Source organism: Gekko japonicus, unplaced genomic scaffold, assembly GCF_001447785.1.
Source record: "Gekko japonicus isolate JY-2015 unplaced genomic scaffold, Gekko_japonicus_V1.1 scaffold1549, whole genome shotgun sequence".
NCBI classification, from domain to species: domain Eukaryota; kingdom Metazoa; phylum Chordata; class Lepidosauria; order Squamata; family Gekkonidae; genus Gekko; species Gekko japonicus.
In genome coordinates, this window is record NW_015170932.1 from 53403 (window position 1) to 74048 (window position 20646).

General features: G+C 46.4%; 1 protein-coding gene across 1 annotated transcript in view; it reads right to left on the reverse strand.

Annotated features, from left to right (window-relative positions):
- IL17RB (interleukin 17 receptor B) overlaps positions 1-20406 on the reverse strand; it is a 40739-nt gene extending 20333 nt beyond the window's left edge. The window contains exons 1-4 of the mRNA XM_015418844.1: positions 20339-20406; positions 13599-13623; positions 11423-11548; positions 7663-7781 (exon numbers count right to left, since the gene is read on the reverse strand). Of these exons, the coding sequence (XP_015274330.1) occupies positions 7663-7781; positions 11423-11548; positions 13599-13620 (267 nt within the window). The 5' untranslated portion in view covers positions 13621-13623; positions 20339-20406. The remainder of the gene's footprint in view (positions 1-7662; positions 7782-11422; positions 11549-13598; positions 13624-20338) is intronic.
- Positions 20407-20646: the final 240 nt, after the last annotated feature.

Below are 20646 nucleotides of genomic sequence, written 5' to 3' on the forward strand. Positions count from 1 at the left end.
AATTTATTCCCCACCTTCTGTTTCTGTCCAACATTGCTTTCAACATCACTGAGAAACAACAGGCCAATATAGAAATCACAATAGCGTAGCACACAGAACCAAGAAGTAACCCTAAAGCATCACCTTTCTATACCATGCAGAATAAAAGCCTAACAGCACATCCAGTAGAAACAGAAGAAACCATCAGTTAGCAAATGTCCTCATGGGTTGTTTTACAGGGTCTCCTAAACACCAGAAGAGTCTTTGCCAGCATACTCCTGCTGTTCAAAAGAAGAAGAATTTCTGGTAGAAGTCAAATGAACCGGCCTGTTTGAAGAGACAGAAAGGAAGGTCCACTTGGAAGAACTAAGCTGTTGTACAGGAAAGGCATGAATTGTATTGATGAAATGGTTGTTCAGCTATGACCAATTCTAGTAAAATACATTAGAAAAAGAAACTCAGACCAGTGTTCCATCAGACTTCTCTGCTAAGGGTAGTATGAGACACTGGTACATGTATAACTGGCTCACACAAGAGGCTCCTCTGTTAGTGGGACATGTCTTGTGCCAGCAAACTGTGCCACCCTCAGTGGAGCAAGCTGTTTGGATAGATGCAAGAAAAAACAATATACAGGAAAAGTCTGACTGCAGTGACAGGAATCTTTCCTTTTCACACCCATAGTTCATGAAATAGTTTTAGCACCATCAGTGCCTCAGCAGCATCACTGAACAGCAATATATATACACATACATACATACATATACATACACACACAAAGAAAACTAAAGTACAGAGACAGGATTTTAAAATATATACCGTTTACAGTGCTTGAATATAGTGATCAATATCATCAGAGGGACAGAAAAAAAGTAATTAAGTCACTAATACTAGAAAGAAACTAGGTCCAGGAGAAAAATCTCATATAGAATGTTCCCAACTGATTCTGCTGCTGCGATTGAGGTACGAGAACTGAGTAGAAGGCACAGTTCCTCCCCTCTGGGCATGCTCAGTCTGAGCTCTGGGTTTAGGGAGAAGGGATTTCAGTGCCAAACAAATTGCTCTAGAAGTTTCTGAATCCCAGCTTTGGCCACATGGGCGGCGCACAGCTAGGCATGCCTGGTTGGGGCCAGAGGAGCGTAGCCAGCCTCCTTGCCTCGCCTGGTTGGGCTTACCTGCTGGTGGTGAGCGGTGCAGTGAGTGTTCGGTGGAACCCCAAGATGGAGGCTTCTCCCCATGCCATTCATGCTCGCTGCCTGCCCGGGCCACTATCTAAGCCCAGCCTCATCGCCAGTGCTGCTGCGTATGCCGCCCTTGTCCTCCCTGCCAACAGGCAACCAGGGTGAGGTGGCCTGGGGGGGGGGTGTTGGAGCCATGGCTTGGGAAGGGGCCCATAAAATCTGTGGTAGCTATGCGCCTGCAGCTCCCGCTGGTTCAACACCTATGCCCATTTTTCAAAAATGATCCATTTTCTGATCACATCCAAGTCAGATTACTATAAGGTGCTCTATGTGGGCCTGGCTGCCTTTGAAAACAGTTCAGAAACTTCAACTAGTCCAAATTGCAGTGGCCAGGCTACTGTCAGAGGTTGGTTACAGGGCTTCTATTATGTTTGTGATGAAATATCTTCATCGGCTACCCATCTATTTCTGGGCACAATTCAGAGTGCTGGTTCTTATCTTTAAGGACCTAAAGAGCTTAGGGCCAGGGATGCTGAAGAACCATCTCCTCCCACACTGTCCAGCCCACCAGTTTAAGTCTTCCTCTAAAGCTCTGCTCTCTGTGCCCCCACCTTCAGAGGTGAGGCAGGTGGGTACTAGAGACAGGGCATTTTCTGTGGTGGCACCTCACCTTTAGAATGTCCCCCCCCCTTGAGGCTTGCCTGCCACCTATTTTACTTGCTCTTAGGTGACTTTTAATTAGGAGTTTATCTTATCAACTTTTTAATGGCCTGTTCTGTTTTATGCATTTTATGTGTTTAGGCTGCTTGTGTATTTTTAAATGGCTTGTGTCTTATGCTATGGTTTTTAATTGTAAACTGCCTTGAGCAGGATTATGAAGAGGAGGCACAGAAATATTCTAAATAAATAAACAAACCATTAATAGTTTTATTGTTGTTCAATAACTATGGCTCAAAAATCTGTTTAGTGATGTTGAAAAATTAAACAATTAACAACTCAGCTCAGGTTGTATCTAATAAACTGCTGGTTCCAGATACGCATCCCTATTTACATTAAAATGTAGCCATCTCCAAACAGAATTCCCATGACTGCATAAAATAAGAAACCTTTAAAATAAAAGCAGCCTGATAAGTCCTGAGCATGCTCATGACCCCTTCAGGAGCCATGGATTGTTTAACATAGTTGCAGGTGGGTAGCTGTGTTGAAGACCTACAACACTTCCTAGAACTAACACCAAAAAAAGATGTCCTTATGATCATAGGGGACTGGAATGCTAAAGTAGGAAGTTAAAAGGTAACCAGAATAACAGGCAAGTTTGGCCTTGGAGAACAAAATAAAGCCGGGCAAAGGCTAACAGAATTTTGTCAAGAGAAGACGCTAGTCATAGCGAACACCCTCTTCCAACAACCTAAGAGGCGACTCTACACATGGACATCACCAGATAGGCAACATCGAAATCAGATTGATTATATCATTTGCAGTCAAAGATAGAGAAGTCAGTAAAAACAAGACCTGGAGCTGATTGTGGCTCAGATCATGAGCTACTCATTGCAAAATTCAGACTTAAACTGAAGACAGTTGGGGAAACTACTAGGCCATTCAGGTTTGACCTAGATCACATTCCTGATGAATATACAGTGGAGGTGAAGAATAGGTTTAAGCAGGGGTCTTTTTGTAGAAAAAGAGCTGCAGGAGCTCATTAGCATATGATATGCTAATGAGCTACTAGGCTATTAGCATAATAGCTCATTAGCGTATGCAACGCCCCCTGACATCACTGGAAGTGATGTCAGAAGGGGAAGCAAAAGGGGGGGGAAGGCATCTTCAAAAGCCTTCAAAAGCCTTCCCTTCTCACTAGAGTTGGGCCACAGAAGGAGGAAAGAAGGAAGGAAAGAGAGCGAGAGAGTAGAGAAAAGGAACGAAGGAAGGAAAGAATGAAAGAAAGAGAAGGAAAGAAGGAAGGAAAGAGGAAAAGAAAGAGAAGGAAAGAAAGAGGGAAAGAAAGAGAGAAGGGAAAGAAGAAAAGGAAAGAATGAAAGGAGGGAAAGAAAGAGAGAGAAGGGAAGAAGGAGGGAAAGCGAGAGAAGGAAAGAAGAAGGAAAAGGGAGGGAGGGAGGAAGAGAAGAGAAAGAAAGAGGGCAACGAGATGGGGGGAGGGTCTCCCGGTCTCCCACCCCCCCAATCAAGCCTCTGCCCCCACCCCGCGGATCCCTCACTTACCCTGGGAGGCAGCGGGGAGCGTCCTCTGGCCTCCTCTTTGTTCCCTGGGGCCTCTGAGCTCCGGTGCTAGCCCCAGGGAGGCAGCAACGCTGGGGCTCTTTTTTGTTCCCTGGGGCTCGCACCGAAGCGCAGCGGCCCCAGGGAGGCGGCACCGGATCTCCTCTTCGCTCCCTGGGGCCGCTGTGCTCCGGCGCGAGCCCCAGGAAGGCAGCAACGTTGGGGGGGGGGTTTTGCTCCCTGGGGCTCGCGCCGAAGCGCAGCGGCCCCAGGGAGGCGGCGCCGGGTCTCCTCTTCACTCCCTGGGGCCGCTGCGCTCCGGTGCGAGCCCCAGGGAGCTGGCGACGGGCCTCTGGCACGTGGGCTCCCCGGCCTCTGGTGGTGGGGGAGCTCGGTGGTCGCAACAGGTTTCTCCTCCGTTGCAGGGGGCAGGGCTTGGTCATGTGACCGCCCCGCCCCATGGGCTGGTCACTCCCAGAGCGGGGCTCCGGAGAGCTCCAGCCCCATGAGACCCCTGGGCTTCAGAAACAGTGGCTTCAGAGGAGTCAGAGAACAGCTTGACCAGGGACAAGAAATCTGTTTAGGGAGTGAGCTGATTTATGCTTGGCCGCAGACTAATGGATCCAATTGATATCCAGAATGCTTTGTAGGATCTGATTCCACCAGGTAATTCTTTAGATGGGCTGGTAGAGGATTGGCATAGCGAACTCTCTGAAGCCATCAACGAAATTGCTCCCTGATGCCCTCTTCACTCCCATCCCAATTAGCCCCTTGGTATACCATGGAGCCACAGAGGATGAAACAGGAGCTAAGACGGCTAGAGCAAGTGTGGTAGTGTAATTGTGACAAAGCTACAAGAAAATTTTATAGGTCATTTATGAGTCAAAAAGACCCCTGGAAACCGTTTAAGGGACTAGATTTGATAGAGTGCCTGAAGAACTTCATGACATTGTACAGGAGGCAGCAATCAGCACCATCCCAAAGAAGAAGAAGTGCAAGAAAGTGAAGTGGCTGTCTGATGAGACTTTACAAATAGCTGAGGAAAGAAGGAAAGTGAAAGAGAAAGGCGAAAAGGAAAGATTTACCCAACTGAATGCAGATTTCCAGAGAACAGCAAGGAGAGATAAGGAGGCTTTCCTGATGCAAAGTAATAGAGGAAAACAATAGAATGGGAAGGACTAGAGATCTCTTCAAGAAAATTGGAGAAATCAAGGGAACATTCCATGGAAAGCTGGCCATGATAAAGAACAAAAATGGTAGGGACCTAACAGAAGCAGAAGAGATTAGGAACAGATGGCAAGAATGCACAGAAGAACTATACAAGGACCTCAATGTCCTTGACAACCACGATGGTGTAATCACTGACCTCGAGCCAGGCATCCTGGAATGCAGTCAAATGGGCCTTAGAAAGCATTACTAATAACAAAGCTAGCGGAGGCGATGGTATCCCAGCTGAGCTATTCAATGTCTTAAAAGATGATGATGTCAAAGTGCTGCAAATTTGGATAAATGCAACATTGGCCACAGGATTGGAAAAGGTCAGTTTACATTCCAATCCCAAAGAAGGGCAATGCCAAGGAATGTTCAAACTATCGTACAATTGCATTCATTTCACACGCTAGCAAGGTCATGCTCAAGATCCTACAAGCTAGGCTTCAGCAGTACGTGAATAGAGAACTGCCAGAGACTTCCGGTTTTTGGCAGCATGATGGTGTACACGACCCTGGTGAGCTCCCGGGGTCACGATCCGAACGCCAGCAGATAGGAGGGGGTGCAATTGTCCGCTTGTGTTTGGGCTCCTAGCCGTGGAGTTTTTGAAAGATTGCCTCTTTTCCAGCTCGATGCCGAGGAATTGAGACTTCCCTCTGAATTGAGGAATTGAGACCGCCCTGAAGGTCCTGCCGCTGTGCGACCGCATGGCTCTAGAGTCGCTGACCAGGACAAGCGCGTGAAGATCGGGCATTTTACACATACCTGAGGCGGGTTCTAGGACCAACGATGAACTGTGAGTCGTGGTGAAAGCAAAACACTGAGTTTCGGCTAGAAAGCCCCTCTGATTCAAGCGAGCGGGGGAGGGAACTCCCAGACGCGATGTCCAAGCAGATCATTTTAAAAAGAGGGTGCCAGACGTAAAAGCCATAGAACTGATTTAGGAAGTACACAAGAGCGCAGCAAAGCATTCTGGTGGAAAACAGAGACTTCGGCAAACTTTTCTAAAAGTAAACAATCCTCAAAAATGGTGGGGCGGAGAGGCGAGAAAGAGAAACCAACGCAGCTTAAGCCTCCTTCGGGAAGTAGAAGCCCGAAACCGGAAGCTACCAACGAGCTTTCACAGCTATTAGCTGAATCACTGCACCCTCTGCTGGACCAGATGACAAACATCAATCAGGTCAAAGAAGAAGGGGACAGCAAAGGATGAGATGGTTAGACAGTGTTATCGATGCAACAAACATGAAATTAAGCAAACTCCGGAGCACGACGGAAGACAGGAGGGCCTGGTGTGATGTGGTTCATGGGGTCGCGAAGAGTCGGACTCAACTGTGCAACTGAACAACAACAAAAGCTGTGTTGAACTTTGTTCTACTAAATAAAGACTAAGTCCAATAGCACCTTAAAGACCAACAAAATTTTCCAGGATATATGCTTTCATGAGTGAAAGCTCATTTTGTCAGATCTGATAAGATCAAGATCTGATAAGATCTGACTCACAAAAGCTTACATCCTGGAAAATTTTGTTGGTCTTTAAGCTGCTATTGGACTTGGAATGTTTAACGTAGGGGAAGAAGTGGGTGAGGATTACATTGCTTTTGTCTCTAACAGTTTATCTCCTCCAGAAGGAGGCAGTAAGTACCAAGGGAATACTTTACAGCCAAGTCAAGATGTTATAAACCTTTAAAGGCTCTGAACACTTTTAAGCTGAAACAGCTCTGACAGGAGGAATGAGAACCAGAAAACCAACACACCCAAGAACTTTTTCAGCTGTAAAGACAGCATATCCCTTACTAGTTTTTAGCATCCTGGATTTGGGATAACAATTAGGGTCATAGGCTGTATACTGTCTCCAATACCCTCCTATCCAACCTCTATTTAAGAATCAGGGGAAAGAGGTAAAAATACCACCCTTGCCTTCTTCCTGGCTACTAACTCCCAAAGTTTGACCAGAGCTAGAATCAGTGTTATCAGGTGTACTGCACTAGTTGAACAGAAAGCTGCTTACCTAGGTCTTGCACTGTTCTGCTTTTTTTCAGGGGTCCTGTTTATCCCAGGGTTGCCCAAGTTGGCACTTGCTACTACCTCCCCTGGTACACACCAATTTTTTTCAGAAAGTGGGCAGGGCCATTGTATGGCAAGCCTTGTTATTGGTTGCTGTCCTTCTAATGAAAGAGTTTTCATTATAGCAGCTGCAGCCACTGGCGGTCTGATGAGCACCTGGCTTTCCTTAGTCAGTGTATTGGTTACATTCCCTCTTCTGGCCTGACTGACTGTTGCCAGAATGTTATTTTGCAAAGCAGAGAGGAAGCTTTGTTCTACAGTCCAGTCAGCTGGGCTGGTACATGAGGGGATATAAGTGCTCAGGAGTAGAAGCCCACCCACTCATTCCCCGGGCTTGCTGCTCTCCCAGCTGCTGTACCATGCTCAGAGTAATAATACTAACCCTGGCAGACTCTGAAGTAGGCGGCTTCATGTGTTCAGCATGGTCATCATGCACTTCTTTTGAAAAGTGGGGGAGGGTGTTTGGCTCCGCCTCCTGCAGCAGCCATTTTGGAGTGATGCTCACCACCACCTCTCAAAATTCCAAAGGAGTCTGCAGGCTAAAAAAGGCTGGGGGAGCCTGGTTTATCCTCTCCCCCTACCGGGTTCCTCATGGGTCCCCCAACCTGTTATACCATGTTCACTTTCAGCCCTGCCATTTTATAAAAATGATTCGTTTTTTAATCCTTCTCTATTTCACACCCATTCCAAATGAAGCCTTTTACTCAGCTCTCCACTGCATCAAAGCATAAATGCCTTCCAGCCAGTGCTGGACTAGGATCCAGGAGATCCAGGCTTGAATTCCCACCCTGCCATGAAAACTTGCTGGGTGACTTCGGGCTAGCTGCACATACTTTCAGCCTAGCCTCCCTCAGGGAGTTGTTGTGAGGATAAAAATGGAAGATAGGAGACTGATGTAAGGCACTTTGGATGCCCACTGGGGAGAAAGGTGGGTTATAAATGAAGTAAATAAATTTAATGAATGCCCTGCTACTCACAACAACACAGTATAGCTTTAAAAAAAAATGGTTCTTACTTTTTGATCCCCATGCCTGGTTTGGCTCTCAAAGGGTTTTGTATAATCACATCTAATACAGGTTGGGTGGCCCTGTGTTGATATGCATAGCTTCGTGGCACTCAGTCCTGTAATGCTGCCTGGGGGGGAAAAACAAAAGCAACCAAACATCTTTACTTGAGTGATATATATATAATGTGTTATACAAATGTCCTATGATCCGCTTTGCCCTTAGACTTTGCTGCAGAAACAAGCAATCAGCTTGCCCTTATGCAACATCAAAAAACAGCTGCTTCACACATTGTGTAGTAATAAATGCACATCTGCTGCCACCTTACACGGGGTAAGAAATCACAAATTAATCTCTATTCCAGGCACACATCTTTGGAGGATACGCCTGATACTATATGGGCAACATTTTCACTTATAAGCCCAAATGTTTTGTGTGTGCATTTTGACACGTCAATCAGCTAGGGGTAAGGAAAGAAAAAGAAGGGGGAGAATACAAATACAATAAGATACTAGAGCATGCTTTTAAGGTTTAACTTGAAGACGGGGTTTCTGAATTTAAAAAAAAAAAGGAATACTCTACCAGGAAATCAAGGGCATGTTCACATACAAATGAATTTCTGTAAAGTAAATTCTATAAATCAACCAAGCCTATAATGGTAATTACTACTACTTACAATTACTCTTAATTACAAACATTCATTTTGACATAGCACTAATATTGGAATCCACTAGATTTCCCATCCTTTGATTCCCCCTCACACACACACACACACACAGTGAGCCTAACCAGCTTCATCACATCCCATACGTTTTTTAGCCAATCTGTCTTGTTGGGAACATGTTTTGTTTCCTAGTGACTGGTTAGCACCAACTTTGCAGTTATTAACAAATTTTTACCCACTTCTAGAGCCAAAGAGTTTACCATTTTAACATAACTCAGTAGAAGAGTCTCAAGTACTTGAGACAGTACTTTTCCTAAGACTTCTAATCTATATATCTAATAGCCAAGTCACCCCCTCTGTGCAGATGCTTAAATCCGCGCATCGGGGGGACCGGGAGGGGGGGAGGGAGAGTTTTGGGCACACGTGGGGTGGTCCCCACATCTGCACAAAAATCTTAGTGTGAAAAAGTTCCTGGGGGTCCTTAAATTTGCCAAAAGTAAAAAAGAACGTCCCCTGCGCATGCGCGGGGAACGCTCTTGGAACGGGGGCTGGAGTTTGCGGCCTGCAGGAGGGGCGGCGCGTTCTTTCCCTCGCCCCCAGCCCACCTTGGCTTTCTGCGGGTCTCGATCCTCTTCGCCGGCTTCCTCTCCTCTGTCGGCGTCGCCTCCCCCGTCCGGGCCGCAGCGTCCCCGGTCGGGCGGGAAAGGCGGGGGGGCTGAGGAGGCGAGCGCGCAATCTGTTCCCACGGAGGAAGAGCCGCCACTGCCCCTGACTAGGCCAAGGCGGCGATGCTGGTGGAGGGTGGAGGGTGGAGGGAGGAGGAGGAGGGCCGCGCTGCGCTCGCCCGCTGGGTCTCCCTCCACCGACAGGGAAGGGGGGGAGGAGGAGGAGGAGGAGGACGCGCGTTCCCGTCAGCCGCCGCCGCCACTACCGGGCTCCCCGGTTCAGCCCCGACCTCGGCGTGCAGTCTCCCCCCCCCCCCGCGGGGATTGCCGGGCCGCGCCCTTGCCTTCAGCCCCGACCTCGGCGTGCAGTGTCTCTCCCCCCCACCGCCGCTGCTACCGGTCTGCCCAGTTCAGCCCCGACCACGGTGTGCAGTGTGTCCCCTCCCGCCGCTTGTATTATATTAAATCTGTGCATGCTCGCAGGTCCACCAGATGTGCAGGGAAATCAGCTTTATTCTTAGAACAGAAGTTATAACTGCCTGAAAAATTTCCATAAATTTTTGATACTCTCCACGGAGACAATGCCATTGCTCGTACAAAGCATTTTCCGTACCTATCACTTGAATGAAGTTACAGGTAGCTTTGCTGGTCCCAAGCAAAAATTAAAACAACAAAAAACAGAGCAATGTAGTATTCTTGTTGTTTATTGTTATTTTGGTTGGCCATAATAAAAGGCATTTCAAGCCATGATCTTTTCCTTTTTTGCCATTGTCAAGCTGACTTCTGACAACCCCTAGTGGGGCTTGAAGGCAAGGTGGCTTGCCATCACCTGCCTCTGTGTCATGACCCTGGTATTCCTTGCAGGCCACCCTTCCAAATACTAGCCAGAGCCGGCCCTGCTTAGCTTCCAAGATCTGATGAGATCAGGCTTGCCTGGGCTATCCGGGTCAGGGCAAGCCATGATCTTAAGGCCTCTTCTCTGCGTCCTGAGTAGAATAATGCCACTGAAATCAGTGTAACTGAAGTGGTGCGGGTATCAAAGGAGTTTTATGATAAATTCACCTGTGTTGCCTACTGAGGCTTGATCAATACACGCATGAAAACTGGATGCAGGTGGAACAATAAAGAAGGGTCTTTGCACTATCTGTAATGTATTGGAAATACTTACATGAATCACCGCATTCACTCCCCATGTTAAGCTTCGAGCCGAAGAAAGGCTCCTCTGAACTAACTTACGATTGGTCACTCTGTACCAGCAACCAGTCAGGACAACACACAGTCCCTGAGCGGGAAGGACGCTCATTGGTCTTTATCCAAGCAACCTCATTGGTTTGTAAATAGGTGTGGCTATGTTAGCCCGGGAATGTTTAAAAGGAGCCTAGCTCCCAATGTTAATCTGTTCTGGTTATGAATGCCTTTGAGTGCTTGTTCGTTACTTCAATAAGGCTGAAATCACTTGCTGAAATCACTCTCCGATCCTTTGTTAGCGGCGATCTAACACTATCCCTGGCAATTGCTCATATTTTCTAGCCTCCTCCCTCCCACTGCAGCCTGCCATAGTCCTGAAATCTTGTTTTGGAGCGAATGGGCTCCTGGTAGGGTTGCCAGGTCTGGGTTGGGAAATACCTGGAGACTTTGGGGGTGGATCCGGGAGAGGGTGGGGTTTGGGGAGGAGAGGGGCCTCAGCCTGGTACAATGCCATACAGTCCACCCTTCAAAGCAGCCATTTTCTCCAGGGGAGCTTATCTCTGTCAGCTGGAGACCAGATGTAAAAGCGGGAGATCTCCAGGCCCCACCTGGAGGCTGGCAGCCCTAGCTCCTGGGGACAGCATGGGAGAATAATTGGGGGCCTTCAGGGGAAAGAGGAAGTCAGCAGGAGTTACTTTCCATCTTCCCCACTGGCAAAGTGCCACCCACAAGCTAAAAAACATGGTTTGGATCCGCTGCAGAGCTTTAAGCTTGTGAATCTTGTCCCCACATCCCAAAATTAAATTTGAGTGTCAAGTAGTTAAGTAGTCCTTGTACTTAGGGTTGCCAAATGTACCCGGGGGGCGGGGAATCCCCCACTTCGGAGCCCCGATTTTCGCCCGGAACCCCGCCTCCGAAGCCGCGTCACCAGAGGTGACGCAGCCACATTGCTGACGTTGGGGGCGTGGCTGAGCTCGTCGGGGGGGAGACCGACAAGCTTGGCCACGCCCCCAACGTCAGCAACATCTGACATCACTTTTGGTGACGTCGCGGCGGTGCGCACGCGCACAACCAGCCTGCTTCCGGACAGGACAGAGCGTCCCCCGCCGGTAAGTTAAAAAGACTTGGCAACCCTACTTGTACTACTAATAAAAGTCAGAGGAAAGAATGCCAGGCAGTTAGGTAAACATTCGTAACATTTCAAGCCCGAGTGCAAAAAGCTGTCTTATCTTTATGTTCCCCTAAGAGACCTACCATCTGCACTAATGGTCCAAGTAATGTTTAATTGGTTTGTTCCTTCTTTTTCAACAATTCTGGCACTGATATCGTCAAGACCTGATGGTGTGAATTCGTACCACCTCTCCAACTCGGCAGAAGGCTCTTGCAAAGGTAAAAAGACAGGAGTTATTTATTTAGAATGAAATAGCCAGCAGAGTCTACTAGTGCTTTTCAAACATTATCTTTTAAAACAGGGGAACAGTTAGGTGGGTGATAAGAGAGGTAAGCGGGGCACCCCATCACCTGCAACATCACTTGGCAGGACTAAGATCCACATAACTGCTGGGGGGGGGGGCAGAATTCCACCTCTCAGCTATTCTCTAGGCTGAACAGTGGTGTTCTGATGTTTATTTATTTAAGAGATTTTTATGCTGCCTGCAGAGTCCTGCTTGAGGCAGCTTACAATTAAAATAATACACTATCAACACAAAATAAAGCCATTAAAACCAGTGAAGGGGCTAAAAACAGCATAAATCTCTCCGTAAACAGAAAGACAAGCCCCCTAACTAAAAGCCTGATGCATAAAAGACAGTAAGGCAAGGAAGAATGGAGAAAGCATTCCAGAGGCAAGGTGCCACTGCAGAAGACTCCTGGTCTCTAGTCACGAGCTGCCTCACCTCTGAAGGCAGGGGCACAGAGAGTAGGGCTTGGGAGGTACATCTTAAATAGAGGGCTGGACAACATAGGAGATGCTCCATCCCACGGGTTTGTGTGTTAAACCGTTCTCTAATAAATTTGAGTTTAAGAGTCATATCACTCAAAGGGTCTGGATCTTTCAACCACTATCCATCGTTTAAGATACAGGGGCACAACATAGAGCCTGAAAAGGCATGCTGAGCAGCCCCGGAGCACAGCAAGAAGTTGGGGGAGGGGAGCCACTGTTCTGATCACTGAAGATCTTCCTGTCACACCACATAGCACTGGATGTGGGAAGAAAACATTTCAGGATCAGCTGAGATTCTAGGCAGGACAGCATGATTTGTTCACTGTGGATGGCTATCTCCAAACTGTGGTGGAGAGACTTGGCTCTTAAACTCACATTAAATTTGATTTGTACTCCAATGTTTGAGTAGTTGCAAAAGCACAATAGCTATAAAATACATTAATCCCATTATGTAAAATAGTGGTACTGACTCTGTGACTGACAGAGAAACACATTCACAATCACCATCCATCAAAAGACCCACATGACTACTGGGTGCCACCCTGCTCTCTCCTCAAAATGAGGCACAGCAGTTTAGTCCAGAGAGTGAGACTGCCAGCACGCCCAGAATAGTGCAAGCTAGCGGGACTCAAACCACCAGCACTCCACTGTGGCCATCTTACTCTTTTCCAGGGAGGAAGCCAGGGAGGTGGTTTTACTTTCTTTTCTGTGGCCAACTTGCTGTCCCCTCCTAAAATCGGCCCAGATTTTTCCATCATCATCTGACACAGATCTCTAAATAGCAAACTTCCAGACAAATAGAATATGAAGTTATACAGAGCGGTTTGCTGTTGAAACTCTGAGTATTTTTATTCCAAATATTCACTTGGAGGGCTGTGCTGCTCCTTTCCTTTGCTGTGCTGCTCCTTTCCTTCTCTGGCACACTACTAGATAACTGCAAGTAGAGTGGGACTATCAACTGATTGAAAAACGTTTCCATTATTTAGTCAAAGGCAGGGAACTAAATTATTCAAATTGTATAAAGATTCTTTGAGATACTGAAGGAAATGTAAGGTACTGTAATTTTAATAAAACACAACTATCGCCCATTGATAAAGAAATGACCATCTGCAATAGATTCCTGTTCTTCACATTAAAAAAATACTTCAGAGCAAAATAGCATCAAATACAATTCTCCCTTCATCTTGAAGTTTCAGTTATAATTTGTACTTATGAATCAACTGAGGTTTTAGCTGATTAATCTGCTGATTAAATGTTGCACCCATCAAGGCAAGAGACAGTGATTAATGGGATTTTAAAGTGTTTAGCATACACCAGGATTTTACTGACCTTTTAATGCTTAAAAAGACATTTTGCTTATACCTACTGTTTTCTGTATCACACTGCATGGACTACAATGAATCATTAATGGGATTTAAGTATCAAATATACACCAGGATTTTACTGACCTTTTAATGCTTAAAAAACCCCCACTTTGTTTATACCTACCGTTTTCTGTACCACAATGCATGGACTACAATGAAAAAGAAAACCAGGATTAAAAGAAACAGAATAAATTCCAAAAACAGAAATATTCAGCTATACAGCAATAAGAATTTTACTTGAACACATGGCTTTGAAAGTGTTTAGTCAGTGGCAATTCTGTACATACAGATGTCCAGATAGTTACTGCAGCTTGTTACCATGTGTGTTTGCAATTGCATTTTAAATGATAAACTGTGATTATAATCAGTGATCTGTATTTATAAGTTGCTTCTATATTTATATTTATTTATTTAATTTATACCCCGCCCTCCCTGCCAAAGCAGGCTCATTACAAAGGATAAAACATAAAAACAATTATAACATAGGTAAAACCATATAAAACCATATAAACAAACTGGTATCATAAAGTGCTAGCTAGTTGTAATTAATACTTAGAGATGGCGGCAACAGTTATGTTAGTATAATCTCTGGTCTGCCTTGCTCATCAGTTTCTCATTCTTATCATATATATGCAGCAGTCACAGGCTGTAATGATGGAATCAGGGCATGAGCTCTGTCTTTTTCAAGTATTGTTAATCTTTAATGTTGTTGGTGTAGTTAATAGCAGTAGCTCCTAACCAAAGGCCTGGTGGAAGAGCTCCATCTTGCAGGCCCTGAGGAACTGTAAAAAGTCCCACAGGGGTCTGATCTCTTCTGGGAGCTCGTTCCACCAGTGCAGAGCCGCCACCAAGAAGGCCCTGGTTGTTGCTAGTCTGATGTCTTTGAGGCCCAGGAGGGTCAATCGGTTTTGAGACCCTGAATGCAGTGCTTGCTGGAGTACATATGGGGAAAGGCGGTCCCCTCAGGTATGTTGGCCCCTGACCATATAGGGTTTTAAAGGTAAGAACCAACACCTTGAAGCGAATTTAGAATGCTATCGGCAGCCAGTGTAGTGCCTTTAGCACAGGCTGGATGTGCTCCCACAATAACCATTGCATGGATCACTGTTGCCAAGTTGTTGTGGTCGAGGAAGGGAACCAACTGCTTGATCAACCAAAGATGGTAAAAGGTTGACTTGGCAGTGGCTGCTACCTGGACCTCCATTGTTAGGGAGGTGTCCAAGAGCACTCCCAAGCTCCTAACCTCTGGCACTGGCACCAATGGAGTCCCGTCGAAGGTCGGGAGTGGGATCCCTACCCTTGGTCCACCCCAACTCAGGCACAGGACCTCCGTCTTCATCAGATTCAAATTCAGTCAGCTCAGCCTAAGCCATCCAGCCATGTCTTGTAATGCCCAATCCAGATCTTCTGGTTTAGAGTCAGACTGGCCACCCAACAACAGATAGAGCTGGGTGTCATCCGCATATTGGTGACAACCCAGCCCATGCCTCTGGGCAATTTGGGCAAGGGGACGCATATAGATGTTAAATAGCATCAGGAAGAGCACTGCCCCTTGAGGCACTCAGTGCAGTGGGCGCCTTCAGGATAGCTGTTCCCCTACCGCCACCCTTTGTCCCCAACCTCAGAGAAAGGAGGCAAGTCATTGTAAGACAGACCCCTGAACTCCTGTGTTGGCAAGGCGGTGGATCAGTAACTGATGGTCGACCATGTTGAACCCTGCCAACAGGCCCAACAACAACAGCATTGCAGAACCTCCCTGATCCAGATGCCTCTGGAGGTTGTCTGTGAGGGCGACCAGTGCTGTCTCCATCCCGTGGCCCAGGCAAAAACTGGACTGGAAGGGATATAAGATGGAAGCGTCATCCAAAAGCCCTGTAGCTGCGTTGCTACAGCCCTGTCTAATTCTTTTGCCCAAATAGGGCGGGTTGGAGACTGGCCGGTAATTTGCCAATTTGGCCGGGTCCAGAGATGGGTTTTTCAAGAGAGAGTAGACCACTGCTTCTTTAAGTGCCCTAGGGAACAGTCCCTCAATGAGGGACTTGTTAATGATCTCACTTAGGGCACCTCGAAACCCATCATGGACAGCTTTAATTAGCCACGACGGGCATGGATCTAGACAGCATGTGGTTGGCCGTACAGCCAAGAGCAGTTTGTTGACATCCTCTAGGCTGATTGGACTGAAATGATCCATAATCTGGCTCGAAGACGTGGATGGAGCCTCAAGTTCGCTCACTGTCTCAAATGTGGTGGGGAGGTTGCGGTGGAGCAACAAGACTTTATCTGTGAAGCAGCTCACAAAGGCCTCACAGCCAATATCCAATTCCCTAGCGTTTGGCTTGCCTTGTGGCAGAGCAGTGAAGGACCGAACTGTTCTAAACTGGGCTGGGCATGAGCTCGCAGATGCAATTATAGCTGCGTAAAATTCACGCTTCACGGCTTTCACTGCCATCTCATAGGATCTCATAAACATCCTATAAGAAGTTCTTGCAGCCTCGTCTCAGGCACGGCCCTATAGCTGCGTTGCTACAGCCCTCTCTATTCTGTTGCCCAAATAGGGCAGGTTGGAGACTGGCTGGTAATTTGCCAATTTGGCCAGGTCCAGAGATGGTTTTTTCAAGAGAGAGCAGACCACTGCTTCTTTAAGTGCCATAGGGAACAGTCCCTCAATGAGGGACTTGTTAATGATCGCACTTAGGGCACCTCGAAGCCCATCGTGGCCAGGTTTAATTAGCCACAAGAGCCATGGATTTAGACAGCACGTGGTTGGCCGTACAGCCAAGAGCAGTTTGTTGACGTCCTCTAGGCTGATTGGACTGAAATGATTCATAATCTGGCTTGAAGACGTGCATGGAGCCTCAAGTTCGCTCACTGTCTCAAATGTGGTGGGGAGGTTGCAATGGAGCAACAAGACTTTATTTGTGAAGCAGCTCGCAAAGGCCTCACAGCCAATATCCAATTCCCTAGCGTTTGGCCTGCCTTGTGGCAGAGCAGTCAAGGGCCGAATTGTTCTAAACAACTGGGCTGGGCGTGAGCTCGCAGATGCAATTATAGCTGCGTAAAATTCACGCTTCGCACGGCTTTCACTGCCATCTCATAGGATCTCATAAACATCCTATAAGAAGTTCTTGCAGCCTCGTCTCAGGCACGCCGCCACCATCTTGCCATGGTCTTTGTTTAAAATACTGGACAGGGGGAAAGGTGGACTAGAACACCCAATTAACCTGAAGGAAAGTTCTGTACGATAATAGTAATTCTAAAACCTTTTGTGTTTAACTTTTGTTTAAGGAGGACTGTCTTACATTCATGGCAGCCTTCCTTTTGGATAAATATGGAATATTTAAAAAGTGTGTTTGGAAACTGCACCTAGTGCAGAATGCTGCTGCTAGACTGCTGATCAGGGCCAGCTATCGAGAGCATGTGTTCCCCAATACTACAGCAATTATACTGGCTACCGATCCACCCCACCCGGCTTGGGACCAGGGTCTTCTCCCATACATTCCTGCCCAGGAATTAAGATCATGGGGAGATGCCCTCCTGACTTTCCCACCAATTAAAGACGCTTGGTTGGTAAGTACTTGAGAGATGGCCTTTTCAGCAGCAGCCCCACAATTATTTTAGGGAAGAAGTAAATGTGGAAAGGTCCCCTGCTTCCACTGCATTCTCAAACTGTACCTTTGTGTTCCCCACAAAACATGAATGCAGTCTTCAGGGCTTGATACAAACTTGGGCAAAATGTATGGGGAATCTCTTGAAGACTGCAGTGTGGAATTCCACTTATCTGACATGGGTGGAGCTATAGATGTAAAAGACTTCCAGAAATTTGAAGCTAGAGGGAGGGGAGCAGTTTGGGGGGAAACTGAAATATATGCGGTGTTTACTGTACAACCATTAATTTATTTTACTGCTTTAGCATAAAATACATCCTTTATAGCTAAGCATACAAATTGTACTATTTGCATATTTGTGAAATTTGAAATAAAAAGTTTATTAATGTAATTAATATTATAGAAACAGAGAGGGAATACCTACTGCGAACTCCTGCTACATTTATATACCTTACTGCATGTATCTTAAAGGTTGAAAACAGAAAACACACATTTTGTAGTAAACAGAAGGAAGTATATTATATAGACAAAAAGAAGTCACAATAAAACTTATTTATGTGTGTATCAAGATAAACTTTGGAACAATTAACTCTTCAATGCACTAGATTGTCTGTGATAAACTTCTTCATACTTCACATGCTGAGTGAACAAAACCTTTTAAAAGCATTTTATTCATTCAAAAAACCCAAACATTTTATATGCCAAATGTTTCTGGGTTTTTTAAATTAAGGACCTTGACATCTCTGGGAAAGGGGGGGGGAGGGTTCAGTTCTGAAGAACATCTCATATACAAAAGTCTTATACGTAGATATCAACTCCAAAAGGATGTGTGTGTTCACACAGGCTGTTTTGTAAACTCAGGAAATTAAATGCCTATCAGAAACTCTCACATGATTAAGTACACAGATATTAAACAATACATATTAAGCAACTATCACTTGGCCCTTGATGCAAACAGATACACGCAGCAGGGAAAATAGCAACCACTTCACCAGCAACCCTGGAAAATCTATGCCATTCTCACTAATTCTCAATTCAGAATGCCCCGCTATAGTTAGGAACATGTTCTGATGTTTACCTAGTGATACAATTCTTCCACTTGGCACCACGAGAATAAGAAAGGATATTCCTCTGTGCTGCAAAAGTCTTTGTATCTTCGCTCTGCTGTGGGCATGCCCCACCACCTCTCATACGTATGATCAGGAATGTGTATCATCTATTCTCTATTGTTTCTCAATTCAGAATGCCCTGCTATAGTTAGGAACATGTCCTGATGTTTACCTACTGATACAATTCTTCCACTTGGCACCACGAGAATAAGAAAGGATATTCCTCTGTGCTGCAAAAGTCTTTGTATCTTCGCTCTGCTGTGGGCATGCACCACCACCTCTCATACGTATGATCAGGAATGTGTATCATCTATTCTCTATTTTTTAGGAAAATGGAATCAAGAACATTAATGCTTCTACATTTTTGCAGAATATCCTCCTCTGAGAATACTGACGAGGAACAGCTTGGAGATTCCAAGGCATGCCAGTTTTAGTAGTCATGCTATCAGAACTGGACCTCATGAAACACAAATACTTTTTATTTACTTGCTTCATTATACCCCGACCTTTCTCCCCAATGGAGATCCAAAGGAACTCACACTGTTCTCCTTTCCTCCACGTTATCCTCACAACAACCCTGTGAGGTAGTCTAGGCCAAGACTGTGTGACTAGCCCAAGGTCACCAAACTTCCATGACAGAAAGAGGATTTGAACCTGGTCTCCCAGATCCTCATCCAATAGTCTTACTGCTACATTGGGTCGCCGGGTCCCCCTGGCCACTAGTGGACGATGGGTTGTTGTTTTTTTGCCAGATCTAGGTTGGAAAAGTCCTGGAGATATGGGGGACAGGGATCTCAGTGGGGTACAATGCCATAGAGCCCACCCTCCAAACCATCCATTTTCTCCAGGAAAACTGAACTCTGCAGTCTGGAGATGAGCTGTAATTCCACAGGATCCCCAGGTCCCACCTAGAGGCTGGCATCCCTACCATCACCCTGGCTCTATCAAGTACTTTGCCACATACTAGTTTCTGTGACTCACTACAACACTGTGGTAACTATTTTTTTCAATAAGGGATAAAGGTCACCTTTTCTTCTTTTGGTCTTCAAGGTGCTCCTGGTCTCAAATTTTGTTCTATTCTTTTCTTCTCTGGTGTCAGACCACAATCCTGTGCACTTCCTTGGGAGTAAATTCCACTGATCTCACTGGCACTTAGTTCTGAGTAGACACACATAGATTCGATCTACCAGCCTAACTACAGCATCTTTCAGGATTCACCTTGCATTATATCACACAGCCTTTCACAACCCTTCTACGGTCTTCAGTTTTCTTGTTTTAGGGCAGCAACGTTTTGCGCTTGTAAAGCAACTGACACCTAAATGAGGCTGCTTGCAGGTAAGATTTCATCAGCTTTTTTCCCCTTAAAAATATATACCTAGAAAATCATACCTGCATCAGCATCCCCACAACACTACAATAAGCAATGCTCTCTGTGCCTTGTCAAATACTATGCCGCAATTCCACCCTACTGAGAACTCCATAGAGCAAGCTAGAATGTCAAAAGTTGCCACTTGCACTGGGCAGCAGTCAGGAGACCAAGGTGGGACATGCTCTTTTGCCAAGGAGCACATATCGTAAGCTCATCATAGCAACACTGAGAAACACCCGCCCCCACGCGGTCTTTTAAAGAATATTATTCTGGAGAGGATGAAGTTGCACTTGATGGAAGTCCTGCTCCCCAGCTTACTAGAGGCTTCTTGAAAAGCTACAGAACCCCATATCTTGGAGATCCCAGCATAGTGGTTAAGAGTGTCAGGCTATTTTCTGTAAGTCCTGGGTTTGAATCCCCACTTATACCACGGAAGCTCTCTGGATGACCTTGGGCCAGTCACACTCTCTCAGGCTAGCCTACCTCACAGGGTTGTTGTGAGTATAAAAGGAGAAGCAGAGTATGACATAACCTACTTTAGGTCCCCGTTGGGGAAAAGGTACGGTACAAATGAAATAAATAGTGTTTTAAAAAAGAAAGAGCATACATGTTAGAGGAATAACTTGGCAGCTGCAGCCTTTCCTTGCTTTCCACTAGTTGAACTCCTGCTTGTAGAGAAGGGAGTCAAATGGCCCGACAGCTCGGCGGAGAGAGAAAAACACACAACAATAAAGGAAAGTGCCTCCAAGGTTCCCTCGCCGCCCGCCGAGGTGCGCCTCACCTGCTGGGCATCTCCCTCCGAGCGGCATCTGCTCAGCGCCGTGCCTAGCAGCAGCAGCACCCAAATTATCGTCCTCATTGCTCCGTTTGCTGCCCTCGCCGCGACCTCTGCTGGCGCCTCCCAGACGAACCGGGCAGGCTCACGAGTGTTGAGCTTCTCTGGAAGTGCCTGACTGAGCGCTGCGTGCCTCTTTCCCGGCTCATTTATCCTCCTTCGCACCGCTCCTCCCGCGGATCCCAGACCGCAGGCAGCCTGTCAGGTGACGAGTTGTCTCTTTCTAGCCTCCCAGCAAGCAGGAAAGCCTCGAG